Raw genomic sequence first — 15,418 nt, 5'->3', positions numbered from 1 at the left:
GTAGTTTTTTTTTTTAAAAATAAAAAAATAAAAATCACATTTTAACTTCTTGCTGTTATTTCCTATGTTTTATCACAAAGCTTGCTGCTGCTACTACTACTTTTTATGTTTATTTTAGCTTGTTGCTGTTACTTCCAAAAAATAAAATCAATACTTTCTTTTATTTTTATTTTATATATGTTAGACCTTGCACATTTCTTATCATAGCGAGAAGTCTAATTAGAAAGTGAGCCATACAAAAGGATTCTAGTTTTGAATATATATATATATATATATATATATATTGACATTTTTAGAATTATTTCTTTAAAATTAAGCATATATGAAGGTAGAAGTAGAAGGCGAAACATTTCTTATAATTCTTTTCTGTAAAAAAAAAAGAGAAAACAATTACTATTAGTTTTTAAAAAAGCGCGTTAAACTCTAGTATATAAGTATGATAAGAGAACAAGTACAATTCATTTTGATCGTTCTAAGCCAACTAACTTATTTTCTTTTTAAAAATTTTGAATTTCTACTTATACACTCAAATTATGTCTATATTTTTTTAATTCTTTTCTTGTTATTCGAGTTTGTAATTTATAGTATACTTATATTTTCTTGAATTTTGTTATCTAGAAATAGAGTTGTGAAAATTTGAGTGTCTTGTGTTGAAAACTTCGTATACTAATAGACAAGGCATATTATGAATCATTTTCTACTAGATTAATTATGAATATTTTTGTAATTATGCATAGTAATTATATATAATATAAATTTTTAACCATAAACAAAATCAATACTCGTTTTTATTATAGTATTTTACTTAAATATATTAAACGTTATACAAAATCACTACTCGAAAAGAAAGAAATTAGGGTGAGAAGTGAAAATTTGGAAATCGGGTCAGGGCACGCGGAGATAGAGGGAAATAATTGGGGGTTCGGCAATCTTTATAAATACTACACCAAATCCCCCCAAAGATGGATTTTACAGCATTCCACCATCTCCTCTCTCCGGCGCCGATCTCATCCGCACTAATTTTCACGTACAAATCTTGGCGATAATTTAGGGATTCGAGGATCAAATTTTCACGTCTCACTGTATGAAAGTTCGGATTTAATTCAGCCAGATGAGTATTGAGCCATTCAATAGGTAAACTTCGTATTATGCCTGGGGTAACTTCAATATTGTTGCGATTACGAGGTGATTTAGAAACTGTTCTTTCTTCTTCTGATGAAGAATGGGAATTACTAGATAGTTCGTCACCACTTCGACCTAATTCCAAGAATTTTCCTGGAACTATTTTTTCTTTATCAGACTTTGCTTCAACTATCTCAACAAAATTAAACAATATATACTTAAATTCAACTATCTCAACAAAATTAAACAATATATACTTAAATTATACATTTGAATAGTTCTAAATTCATTTATATATTCTAAATAAGTATATATACATGTGTATTTTGACTTATTGAAATCTGCTGTTGTTGTTGCATGAGTGTAGCAAGATGCATCTGAAGTTTTTCATTGTCTTCCCTATTTGTTCATTTTCGGTTTCTTGTTATGTGGATTTATTTATTGGATAGGTTGGTGAAACTTGCGGCAAGAGCTTTCTATGATGACATTACAACTAAAGGCGACAATCAGCCCAAGTCTGGCAGAAGTGACAATCGAGGAATTGCAGTGGTGATTCTTGACGCACTCACAAGGTTATCAGAGGAAAAGATACGATGTTATTTGTGTAGTTATTTCTTACTTCTTCAGTCTGTTTTTAACTTAGAAACTTTATTTAGATATTTTCAAGAATTACATGCATAGTTTGTGCACAATTCACCCACACATCCACAACCTCATTGTATTTCAAGAATTGCATGTTTAGTTCATGAACAATTCACCCACACACCCACAAACTGCATTGTATTTTCAAGATTTGCTTGCTTAGTTTGTGCACAATTCACCCACACACCCACAAACTGCATTGTATTTTCAAAAATTGCATGTTTAGTTCATGAACAATTCACCCACACACCCACAAACTGCATTGTATTTTCAAGAGTTGCTTGCTTAGTTGTGCACAATTCACCCACACCCACAAACTGCATTGTATTTCAAGACTTGCATGTTTAGTTCATGAACAATTCACCCACACACCCACAAACTGCATTGTATTTTCAAGAATTGCTTGCTTAGTTTGTGCACAATTCACCCACAAACCCACAAACTGCATTGTATTTTCAAAAATTGCATGTTTAGTTCATGAACAATTCACCCACATACCCACAAACTGCGTTGTATTTTCAAGAGTTGCTTGCTTAGTTTGTGCACAATTCACCCACACACAAACAAACTGCATTGTATTTCAAGAATTGCATGTTTAGTTCATGAACAATTCACCCACACACCACAAACTGCATTGTATTTTCAAGAATTGCTTGCTTAGTTTGTGCACAATTCACCTACACACCCACAAATTGCATTGTATTTTAAAAAAAATTGCATAGTTTATTTGTGTAGTTATTTCTTACTTCTTCAGTCTGTTTTTAACTTAGAAACTTTATTTAGATATTTTCAAGAATTGCATGCATAGTTTGTGCACAATTCACCCACACACCCACAAACTGCATTGTATTTCAAGAATTGCATGTTTAGTTCATGAAAAATTCCCACACACCCACAAACTGCATTGTATTTTCAAGAATTGCTTGCTTAGTTTGTGCACAATTCACCCACACACCCACAAACTGCATTGTATTTTCAAAAAATATTGCATGCGTAGTTTGTTCACAATTCACTAACACACCCACAAACTTCATTGTATTTTCAAGAATTGCATGCTTAAAAATCATTATTTCAGGCGGCAATGGGTGAGGGAAGAAGACTTGGCAAAGGACTTGAAGTTGCACACGAAACAATTACGCCGCACCTTGCGGTTCTTTGAAGAAGAAAAGCTCATCACACGGGACCATAGGAAGGAGGTTGGTTTTATGCTCTATTGCATAAAGATGATACCCGCTGCCCTTGTTCATTTACCTAGGATATTATTTTGGAAGATTTAGCTCTCTTGCTAACTTTAAGAAGGTTTAGTTTCAACATCGAGAGTGTTCCAGTCTTTAGATATCTGAAGCAGCTTCATCTGTTTCCTTAACTTAGCAATTGGCTCCCTTTTATACAAATTCCTCCTAAGTAAAGAGGAAGATGTGAGAAATTTGCTGTTTGGTAACCACATGGCTGTAAGGTGCACACTAAGCTGTGTCTCTTTATTCCATTTTGAAAATATGGTAGATCTTTGATGTAATTAATTCAAACAATATCTTATCTAAAAAATATGAAATTGTTACATAATTTTCTTTGGTTACCTACCAACACAAACAAACAATAAGGAAACCAAGGGTGAAGCTCAGTCTTACGTAGCTCATCTATTTGCTTAATCTAGCCAAAAAAAAATTCACATTTTGTTATTATGAACCATTAAAAAGATGAATCCTATTTTGTAATTACCTTATGCATTAGTACGTTCTTCTACATGAGAATACTCTTTCAAGTTGATTTTTCTAGGAAATTCTATTTCTTCTTTGGTACCATGGTCCATGGTTCAAAACATTGAGACCTGTTAGGCAAATGCATTATGACAACAAGGAATAGGAAAGTTTTCAGTTACAAATACAAAGTAGCAGCATTTTGTCTTCTGTGTGTGCTCATATTTTTTTAACCTCAGCCCTCATTAACTTAATTGTATTGTGGGACAAACTAATGGCGTTTTAATGAATGCTTACATATCCTCCTCCTTTTACAAAAGATGGTGGGTGGAAGGGGGTGATTTGGCAGCATATTCTCCCTGCCCCCCTGCCTGCCCTTATTAACTAGTTGCTAATGTGCAACCAAGTATACCCTCCTTCTGTGCCAAAAACTGATGGGTGAGAAGGGGGCGATTCAATTGTATATTCGTCTGTTATTATCACAGACTACTAACATCAGATTTTGCCTGCAATTTCTGTGCTAAATAATCTGTCATTCGTTCTTTAACAATCTTCTGTTACAGGGAGCAAAGGGTGCTAAAGTATACAATTCTGCAGTTGCAGCTACTGTTGATGGCCTGCAGAATGGGAAAGAAGGAGATGACAAAATAAAGATGCATACTCATTCTTATTGCTGCCTGGACTATGCACAGGTTCCCACCCCAAATCCCTTATTTACCAACTTCGTGTAGATTTATTGAAGTATTCTGATACTTCTAGTCATAGCATTTCCCAACTTGACTGATAGACAAACAACCAAGAGACATGAGAGACTTAAGTAATCTATAGTAACAAACACTTTTGCTTATTATGGTACTAGCACAAGCATTGATTGTTGAGCAGGGATAACTTCTCATTCATCTTGTATCATTGATATTTAACTAAATTGGTACTTTCATGGAAGTTAAAGATTCAAGGGGCATTTCAAATTTTGCAGATATATGATGTCGTGAGGTACAGACTGCACCGAATGAAGAAAAAGTTAAGAGATGAGCTGGATAACAAAAACACAGTGCAGGAGTATATTTGTCCCAACTGTGGGAAAAGGTTCTGCCTTCAATACTGCTGCTAGATTTTGGCGTTTTGATAGGTATGCATCTCATGACAAACTCAGGATTTACCTTAAATATGCGAATTCAGATATACTGCGTTGGATGCGTTGCGGCTGATCTCTCCTGTGGATGAGTACTTCCACTGTGAAAGTTGCAATGGGGAACTAGTGGCAGAGAGCGACAAGCTAGCTTCTCAAGGGACCACCGATGGGGATGACAATGATAGGAGACGCCGCCGGGAAAAGTTGGAAGACATGCTTCATAGGGTGGAGGTTTGTCTTCTTTCTGTGTTATGTTTTAGGGTGTTCTATTTTTTTTCTCGTTGGAGGTTGATATTTAAGGTGCTCTCTCTTTTAAATTATATTCATCTCATTTGGTCATGTCATACTGCTGGCTCTTGGGTTGGGGTGTTTAGTGTTCAGAACGTGATAAATGAAGCAAGAGCAAGAGCGAGACTGAGAGAGCAGCTACAACGAACTCTATAGTGCAGTGGGTTTTTAAGCGTCTTATTGCTCCAGGTCCTTAGGTGGATATATACACATATACACAAAAAGAAGACAGTGAACTGTTTTGGCATTTGAATCTATACATCTTTTCTAGTTTGCTCTATTTACTTCATACATTTTCAATGTCCACAGTTACTAAATTATGCTGTTTGCTTTAACTTATGTTCATCTATAAAAAGCTTATGTTTATCTTAAAGAAACTTATGTTCATCTTACACTTTTCATTTAAATATGTTAATTGTTTTGTTGTCTTGCATGTTTTCAAGATCAATGTGGACTTAATAATTTATATGTTGACTTAAAACATCAGCTTTCAGCTTTTTATATTCTTTGTTTGGTTGGTAACAGAGAGTCCTTAGGTATATAATATGGGAGTTTGACCTGCATATTGATTCCTAATGGATATTCTCCCGTTCAGGGGTATCCTCTCTACTCAATTTTTTGGCACACCTATTACTAACTACATCAATAGATGTGTTCTCTTTGATTCTGAACTTCTTTTGAACAAAGAATTGTGCTTGCTGTTTCCCATGTCAAAAAACCAATTTTGTTCTCACAATTATGATATACTCCCGATGTTCCATTTTATATGGCACTCAGTGCTTCTTTAGTTTGTTAAAAAATGGCACTTTCCATAATTGGGAACTCTTTTAACTTAAAACTTCTAATTCTACCCTTAATGGCATGCTTAATGGCATGGGATGTTTGAAATGTACTTTTTCTTTATCAAAAAGTTTTTTAAGTGTACGGTTGGTATGTGTCAAACGTTTTTCTTTCTTAAAGCCTTGGTGCACCCATGAGATCACTGGGATAGAAAAATGAGATAGAACACCATATTGTTGTGTAGGTTCTCTACTTTTTTCTTTTGGTGTACCTGCATACAGGAGACTTTCCTATTTTAATGAAATCACTCTACTTCATTAATTTTTTTTTGGAGTGAGTGCAATTTGAAGCTATCTATTCTTTTTGCTATCACTGTTAGTGGAGGGATTTATATACACCGCCTCTTTTCCCTTATCTCTTTTTGGTGCACCCATGAAATCTCTAGAACTCTAGAAGCATTGAAGATTGGGTGTTGTAAGATTGACTTGACCAAGACCTATAGTTGCTTTGTATTTTAGGTAAACTTCATGCTTAAATTTTAATACGATCATGCTTCTTTGTTCTAAATGAGATAAGGGCATTTTGTGCTCTTTTTTAAAGTATGTAATCTGATTACTTTACTTGATTAAAAAAAGTATATAATCTGATTACTTGGTAGAAAAGAGAGTGTCATAAGACAAATCTATGAAGTTCTGTTCTCGTTTTGGTTGAAAATTGGTGGAGTCCCTCTCTGTTTCTCCCTTTCTGTATCTGCCAAATTGCATGCTTCTCTATATCTTTCTTTTGGCCTGAAGGAATTCGATTTTATCTTTCAGTTTAATAGAGCATGATTTTTTGGGTAGCTTTGAAAGAATTTCTTTAACTTGTATAGGCTGAATTTTTTAAGGAGAGATCGTGTCTTGTCATCTAGTTTGAAAAGAGATTTTCTACTACGAAATCAATGAACTATTCCTCAATCTGTGAACTAGTTGGGACAATTTTGACAGCGTCTATTTTAGTATTACTACTTCTCTTGGATTATTTAATTTTCTTTTGGATGAGCTATAGCCCCTTGTTGTTTTGATCTCTATAACAATTGGTGAATTATAAAAAACCTTTTCCTCCTTTCCTTTTTATTTTATTGTAACCCTGGATATCTGAGAACAGTTGACTTGTTACCATCTCTTTCCTGTGCATCTGGGTCAGTTTACTGAGAACTAAAAGAATTGTAGGCACAACTCAAACCACTGATGGATCAACTTGCCAGAGTAAAAGATTTACCTGCTCCCGAGTTTGGAAGCCTTCAAGCATGGGAAGTGCGAGCCAATGCTGTGGCCCGTGGTGCAAATGGAGATAATGCAAATGACTCAAAGTCAGGACAAGGGCTTGGATTTGGTGGAACACCGATGCCGTTTGTAGGGGAGACAAAGGTTCTTTTGCCCAACTGGAAAAGGAAAAAAGAAATACTGTTGTTACAGTCTTTTACTTGGAAGCTCATCATTATGTGTTTCTAGTTGCTTCTGATGCTTCTTGGAAATGCAATGCAGTGATTTTGGTGTATATTCATGCTCATGCATCTTAGTTGCGACTTGCATGTACATGAATTTTTCCAACACACAATCACACATCTGAACTGGATTTTAATGCACTAGTCCATACAATGAGGTTGCACAACATAGCTTTTGCTCTGTGTTAGGTAGTCTTCTGATCAAATCTTGAAAACAACCATTTTAACCCCCCTCCTTTTATTGCAACATTGGAAGTTTTCTCCCTTTTGTACCTGTGAACATCTTGGTTATTTGTTTATTCTATATACAAACTTCTGTTTCCTTTCTCACTGATAACTTGAGTCTATATTTATCCTTTAGCAACTGTTTTTTCTCAATAATACATTATGTAGCAATTGCTCTGAATGCTTTCAATAAAATATCTCTGTCTTTCCTTATGAATTTGATGGAGATAATAGTGCCCAAGTTATGTAAGATGTTGATTGAGTGAAATACACCCTGAAACTATCGTGTCATGAATTTAAACCACTTTTTGCTGTTGATTGCAGGTTGAAGTTGCTTTCTCTGGTCTTGAAGAAAAAGGAGATATCAAATCTGATGTTTCAGTTACACCAATGAAAGTTTTGCCTCCATGGATGATAAAGGAGGGAATGAATCTTACAAAAGAGCAGCGTGGAGAGGTCAAGCAAGAATCAAATATGGAGGGTACTTCTGCTGCAGCAGGATTATCTGATGACAAGAAGTCCATAGGATTTGAAGATGTTAAAAATATACAGGTTAAGGTCATTGCCTTTTGTATGGTTCATTACCTCTTCCTGCCCTTCTCTTATTCTGCCCTGTCCTTTCTTGCTTGAGTTCTCCATATGCTGTATATTGATGCTTTAATGCCTTTTTTTCTTCTTGGTTTTGGTAGGATGAATATATTAAGGCATATTATGAGGCACTATTCAAGCGGCAAAAAGAGCAAGAAGAAGCTACCAAAATATTACCGGAAACATCAACTACAGATGGAGTGTATAACACCTCTACTGAGCGCCAAGTTGGCATGAAATCCAAACGTGAAGAGGAGGACGAAGGAGAGGATGTTGAATGGGAGGAGGCCCCACCTGCAGGTAATTTTATATTGTTCATATACTTCAATCTCTTAAGTGGTTGAGGATAGGAGGACTGTTCAAAGAAGTTGATAATGGAGGTGCTAGTGATTGAAGTTATTAGCTTGCTACATCATGAGGTTCAGCTCCTTACCTTGTTTGTTGATGGGAGTTGCTGGTGTTGTACTGTCAACTGTGTACTGCTTTGCTATGAGCCATTCATGGTGCAACCGTAAAAAAGATACTATTATGCAAATTCTTTCTTGAGTCCTTATAAAATGGAGAGAGACCATAAATGGAACAAATGGATCAAAATGATATACTTTGTGCTGATCAGAACCTCTGGGGTTTAGCTGCTTTAAGTGTTGGCCATTTTTTTTTTGGTTTCCCGCAAATTCCAAAGTTTCCTCCTCTATGTCTACTTTAACTGCGAGGACAACACTTCTTCTCCTAATTGTTAAATATTATTCTGAAAAATTACCGCTAACACAAACTGTGGTATTTAAAAGGGAGCAGGGTAGAGGGGTTGGCCAATATTCTGAACCTTTGGACACACTGGGGTTGGGACAAGCTAACACAAGGGAGATTTTTTGGGTATCCAAAGATTTTTAAAAATAAAAGGAACATCTAGAACATTGAAGAAAATGCAACTTGTCAAAGTATGCTAACAACTCTTCACATCTTTCACGAATTAATCTGAAAGAGCTTAGGCACATACGCACAGCACCTATAGTTCTGAATAACATACTCAATTTATACACTTATATATCATAGAGATGCCAAGAAAGTGATTACATACACAATTTTCTGTCCTGTTTGAATAAAACAACTAGTCTACGAAAGCTGAGAACTGAAATATATGGCCATGTGGGAATCCATGCAAGAGAGGAGAGATATGGATAATTCTGTTTGAGAATACTTAAGGTTCCAGAGTTACTCGAGCCTTGACTTTCTAGAATGTAATGGTCTTTCAAAGTCTTGTTACTCAATAACAGAAATCGATTGCAAATGCCATGCAATCTCTGCATAGTTTATAGAAGTTGGGCCTGTAAACTGAGCAACATGTGTCGTGCACTTCGCACTTCCTAGGAAGTAGTAGTCTTAGACTATTAAGAGTGGCAGTAGATACACTTTGGATAAGGAGAAGGTGTAATGATTTTCCCACGAAGTTCAGTTCAGGTGTGTAGGTGAAACTTAGCGACCAGTTAGAGAGGATCTTCTAACTTCTTATAGTTAGTATGATGTGTTACTTTGTTCTGCTTGCTTGATTAGAGTTTTATAGGTGATGATCACTGCTAAATTTTGTCTTCTCCCAATTCTTTAGGCTCTGATTCTTCTTTCCTTTTCTCCCGAGTCCTGCTTCTTCATTTTCACTTTCAATTTATAGGTCGTGTTTGATTTGCTTAGTTTTGAAGTTCAACTATCATGTTCACATTGGGTATGTTTTCAGGTAATACTACAACTGGAAATCTCAAGGTAGACTTGAATGTTCAAGCAGATGCTTCTGAAGATGACAACGATGAAGAAGATGACATAGACTGGGAAGAAGGTTGATGGTCAAAGTAATTTTTAAGCTGCAAAATAAAAATGCAGACTGCCTGAAGTCTGCATGCATGTTTGTAGCTTCGTGAAGAGAGTACCATCTTCATCCTGACATGGGGGTCGTTTGGTTAAAAGAAACTAAGCTATGTAGGAATTGTGTAATACAAGGACTAATAACGCATTATTTTTATTGAGTGTTTTTTTTTGGCACTAGAAATGGGATATACAAGGTAAAATTCAAAATTTGGGTTTACTTTTTTAAATTTAATAGAATTTAAAGAGTACTGATGATGGATTTGAGGAAAAGATGGAGTGATTTTGTCTTTTGATGTTTAACCTATGTATTGTTATTCCATATTATATCAGGTATAGTTTATAATATATGATGGATTTAGGCGTTAGCAATGTAATGCTCACTTTAGGACTCAGGTACACATAAATCCTCCCATAACACTCTCTATATCTACCTTGTTTCCACTTTCAAGTTTCAACAATATTTTTAGTGGGAGCATTGATTTAATTTTAAAGTCCAGAGAAATACAGTAAGAAAGCATTAAACACAAATCATCCCATAAGTCTCTGTGAGGCTTTGTTATTGGTAATAAGTAATATCATAAAATAGTAACAAAACGAGACATTAAAGAAGCGACAAGAGGGGTTGCTTGGATGATAAACACTCTCCGCCTCCAACCTGACGTTTTTGGGTTTGACTCTCCAATGGAGCAACAAGAGTGGGAGAGGTGAAAAAGAAGAAGACGACATAAAAGAACTCTAAAAAGAATAAAGAATACTATCAACTCTGATGTCTATCAAAGCATAAATCTGAAACTCTTCTCACACAGATGATAAAAGGAAGGGATCCCAAACTGCATTGTCACCAGCACCCCAAAGCCCATTTTCAAACTGCAGGAACTGTTGTTCAGTTGGAACTGAAGCTATTTGTGTTAATCCATTCATATCGGGCATCATTATTGACCCATTTAAAACATCTACTTCCCCAAATGTAGACAAATCAACCATTGGTTCACTAACTGAAACTGGCCATGTACAAGTAGAAGTAGTACTATTACCACCACCAAAAATGTTAGTGTTAATGTTATTATTTATAGTTGTACTAAATGAAACCTCGTCTTGGACTCGACTCATTTGTGGTTCTCCCCATGGTAATCGTCCTTGCTCGTTAGCCCACATTATCGCTGAATTTGTCCCACTATACCACTGGTTATCTTGACATTGTGAGGATGAGATTATGGGCTGATAATCGTTCGTCAAGAGGCTTATGTAATCAAGATTGTGATTTCCCCTGAACAAGTCATCAGAATAATTGTCAATTTTAGGTAATTTCTCAGTTTGTGAGGATGTTTTCTTGATTTCAATACAAGGTAGTGATGGTTTAACTTTGGATGCTAATTGAGAAGTTGAATTAGAGGCATAAGCTTGAATGAAAGATCTTGAATTCTTGCTGTTAAAGAGTTTAGCTTTAAGTGCACCAACAAGACTATTTTCAGTTTCCTCTGTTCTGCAGGCTTCTTCAAAGTTAAAAGACTCAGAATTTTCAAGAATACTACTACCTTGGTGGGAATCAGACGCGGGTAGTTCAAAATTAGTACGAGCATTAGCCCCTCTTAATGTTCGAGCAGCTTGATCATATGCCCTTGCAGCATCCTCAGCAGTGTCAAAAGTACCAAGCCATAGCCTCACCTTTTGTAAAGAATCTTTGATCTCTGCAACCCATCTTCCTGATGGCCTTTGGCGAACACCAACAAATCTTGGATGGCCCCTTGATGATGGTTTTCTTCGTGTTCTAATACCGTCACTTGGCTGAGGTGCTGGTGGCTTCATTATTGAATATGTTTGGTTGAAATTGGAATCAAAAGTTCATGGTAAGGTAGTCTGTCTCTAAGCTTGGTGTCTTGAACTGCTGAAGGTATAAAATGGAGAAGGTATCTTTGAATTGTCACAAATGGACTAGAGGAAAATGATATTCCTCTGTATATAAAATTATAAACACAGAATGATTGTTGCAGGCCATGTTGGTTCTATCGACTGAAAATCATAAAATATGAACGAATTATGGCAAGACATGGACGATTTTATATAGTTGTACTATGTGCTAATGCAGACGCCTCCAAATGTATATGTTGTTTTCAGAATGATGTGATCAATATAATTTGGATATTGTAGACATTCTGTTGCCCCTTATATACATTCAATGCAACAAATGGCAATTAGTCACTAGGAAACACAATTTTTTAAAAAGATTTCTGGTGAACTCAAAGACCAGATCAACTCTATAACTTGACTAGTTCTACAGGTTAGATAAATGTGAATTAATATTTATGTTGTAATGACAAGATATATGTATCAATGAGTATGTTAATAAAGTTTAAGGTTCATTCGATAAGTTATTGAATTTAATGGAACAAATAAGCAACATGATATGAAAATATGTGTTGGAGATATTAGCCTAGATTGTGCGTCTTAAATAGTCCAAAGAACAATTATTTGGTTTAGTATTTGATTAAAACGTTGTCATATGATGGCCTCTTCATAGGAGGTTCAAAAGGGGTTGAGAAGAGATTGATAAATTTAGTACCAAGGAATGGATCAGAAGACTCTATTGGGCTAAAACGGTTCAAGAATACTCTTAATATAACGTGATATTATCCACTTAGGATCAAATTTTTCCTAAAAGATCTCATACCATTAAGTATATTGAACACCTCCAATGTGACGAACAATCTTCAAAGCTAGGGGCAAATGTCGTAAACTGGCCCATAGACAGGCAAATACACTAACCCGAGCCTCATGCCACACTCCACCATCTTCATACTTATCCTGCCAAATCAGTGGTTCGATATTAGTTTTCTGAGTGAAAGTTGAGAGATTTAAATAAAAGTATTATCAATTAAGTTTGTGTTTTTTTCAAAAATATTATACTAATAAAATAAAAAAATTAAATATTAAATATTAATTAAAAATCTACATGCATCACAAAAAACCACGTGATTAGTTATTTTTAATTATAAAATTATCACATTTTAAATTATCTACGCAACGCAACGCGTGGACACTTATACTAGTTTTTAATAATAAGAGTGATATAATTTACAAAATATTCATTCAAAGTATTCATCACATAAGACTTCTTTTTCTTTTCAACTATCAATATGAGACTTTATTTTTGCGCGCACACAACTCACTCATGCTAGCCAATTTTTGAGGCAAGAAAAAACACAACTCCACTACTAGCAAGCTGGATGATTGTCCAAATTTCACCTACTACTTTCAAATGACTAATTGTTGTATAAACCACATAAATTTATGGAGAATCGATGTTTTTTGGAAAAAAACATAGTAATAGGGTCGATGAAATTAAGGTGAAACCGACAAGAGTTATTACATTATAGTAGTTATATTAAGGCATTCAAAAAAATTCAAAGTCGATTGCCACTTCCGAAAGAAAAGGCCTCAAGCCGCTGAGGTCTATTGTCTTCACCTGCTCCTAACACAATAGGAAAGAAGGTTTGTCCCCTATTCTCTCATCACTTTAATTTTCGTGCTATTAATGAACATCTACAATAATATGTTCAGTGTAGTCCTTCACAAATGAGATTTGTTTCCCAACCTTTATAAGTAGAAAGATTATTTCTTATAGATACTCAGATCAAAAGAGAAATTTTTGAAGCAGAATGACCCAAAAAAAAGAAATCACATGACAACAAAATAGTCAGGCACAAGACAAATAAAACAACAAATTGTAATACATATTGAAGAATACTTTATTAATGTACGAAAGTAAAATTGTATGTTGAAATAACGTTGGCCTACGTTAAGTAACACTTTCTATCAAGTCATATATGGTAACGACCTAAAATTAGAGTGATGACTTGTTATAATGAGATAAATCATAAAAGTTTTGATTATTTATATTGTTCAAAAGTGAATTCCTATAATAAAAGGTATTTTCTAGAATACAAAGTGCTTGAACATAACTGGACTACAGCACGCGCATCAAAGTCCAAAATTAAATTTAACTTCCTTTCATTGTACTACTTGAAAGTTGAAATACCTAACCTTTGACTATAGTAATTTTGGGGAGATAAATGGGGATCTTGCACTAAGAAATTGCATTTAATTAATAATAAAACTATTTATATTACAAAAGAATAATAAAAAAAAAGTGCTCATTGTCCATGGACCTCACTTCTAAAATGGAAAATTATCAGAGAATTAATGTTCTCTCTTTAATTAGTGGTAATTAAAGTTGATATTGTTAATTTCTAGCACATCTTGACCAAAATATTCTCCTCCATTTTGTAATGATTTTTGTTGACTCTGTAAAAAGAAATTGCACATGAAAATTAAAAAGAATAAAATTAACTTAAAAATAAATACACTAATCTTGAGTTTCACTAGTAATTGATCAATTTGTATAGTAAGCAAGAATAAATCAATGATTTCTGCTTTGAGCCTTTGATAAAAAGGTTTTAGTAGATTCTACTAGATTTTAATTTTCTTTCTTCCGTGATTAAATAAGTAAATAAATATGAATTACAATAAAGAGCAAAAATAAGAAGAAAGTCCAAAAATATTTCAATAAGGAATTAGTTCAATGGCTCTTTCTTGTCTTGTTTGCTACATGTATATTCAATGGCTCAAATGAAGAGTCATGATGTGCAATGGGCTTCTTCACTATTCTTCGTATAGTAATTTCGAACCATGCTACTATAGGTTACACTTCGTACATTCGTAGTATCATTTTTCTAAAGTAACAATGTAAGTTATATATATTGTCAGTATTAAAAAATAACTAAATTTATGATTATCAGATCATCTTAAAAAACGACTAGCTAGATATAGTTGATTACTTGATTATGATAAGGAGTTAGTAACTTGGAAAATAGGACCACCAAAGAATGTAGTGTGGAGGATGGAGTTGTTCCTACCTTAATCAAACGGATTCAAATGTTGTGAATGAAAAAATTCTTGATCGAGAGCGCTTCCTCCCAAATAAAACCCTACACGAATCCAAATATAGTCGAACTCGTTCATCCAATTCACAACTTTAGCTCAAACTTATATATGACTTGAAACATTAATCAAATATATAAGAATAAATTTCAATTTCAAACACAATAAGTCGAATAGGTTGTAAATTTTTAAGCTAGAATTTTATAAAGTGCGACTCTTGAATTTATCTACGTTTCCTTCATGAAAAAAAAACAAACTTAATTAAAGTACTTCCTATTGAATTTAATGATCACTTTACCGTGTCAATTTTTTTTTTATGTTTCGTGTCAATGTATAATTAACTAATTATATAGGTTTCTTATTTTTCAAAGTTAAATAATAGGGGCCATGCATTTTCCATTAATTAAAATGAAAATAATATAAGGTTTGACTAAGAAACTTTAATGGCCACTCTAACGTGAACGCAAAGCAAGTTTTTATTGGAGGAAAATTAAATGTCGACAAACTTTGCCTCCCTCTCCGTATTATTTGGACCTCCATTTCTCTCTTTTTCTCTCTCCATTTTTACTTATGCACTATATTATTTTCTTCGTCCATTTTTACTTATGCATTATATTATTTTAGAATATGCAATAATAATTATCTAATTTATAAAATCAATAA

General features: G+C 34.2%; 2 protein-coding genes across 2 annotated transcripts; one reads left to right on the top strand and one right to left on the bottom strand.

The window, feature by feature from the left end:
* Positions 1-854: 854 nt before the first annotated feature.
* LOC125858538 (transcription initiation factor IIE subunit alpha-like) lies at positions 855-10,033 on the top strand. The gene is made up of 10 exons (XM_049538340.1): positions 855-1,134; positions 1,572-1,694; positions 2,840-2,960; positions 4,025-4,153; positions 4,438-4,547; positions 4,641-4,824; positions 6,873-7,070; positions 7,697-7,924; positions 8,062-8,260; positions 9,690-10,033. Exons 1-10 carry the CDS (start codon positions 1,112-1,114, stop codon positions 9,791-9,793), a joined length of 1,419 nt encoding a protein of 472 aa, XP_049394297.1. The 5' UTR covers positions 855-1,111; the 3' UTR covers positions 9,794-10,033.
* A 582-nt stretch (positions 10,034-10,615) lies between these two features.
* Positions 10,616-11,623, bottom strand: LOC125857735 (ethylene-responsive transcription factor ERF034-like). Its single transcript, XM_049537362.1, has one exon. The coding sequence runs from the start codon at positions 11,621-11,623 to the stop codon at positions 10,616-10,618; it is 1,008 nt and encodes a 335-aa protein (XP_049393319.1).
* Between the last annotated feature and the right edge of the window lie 3,795 nt (positions 11,624-15,418).

This window comes from Solanum stenotomum, chromosome 3, assembly GCF_019186545.1.
Source record: "Solanum stenotomum isolate F172 chromosome 3, ASM1918654v1, whole genome shotgun sequence".
In the NCBI taxonomy this organism is placed as follows: domain Eukaryota; kingdom Viridiplantae; phylum Streptophyta; class Magnoliopsida; order Solanales; family Solanaceae; genus Solanum; species Solanum stenotomum.
This window is presented reverse-complemented; position numbering and strand designations above follow the sequence as displayed.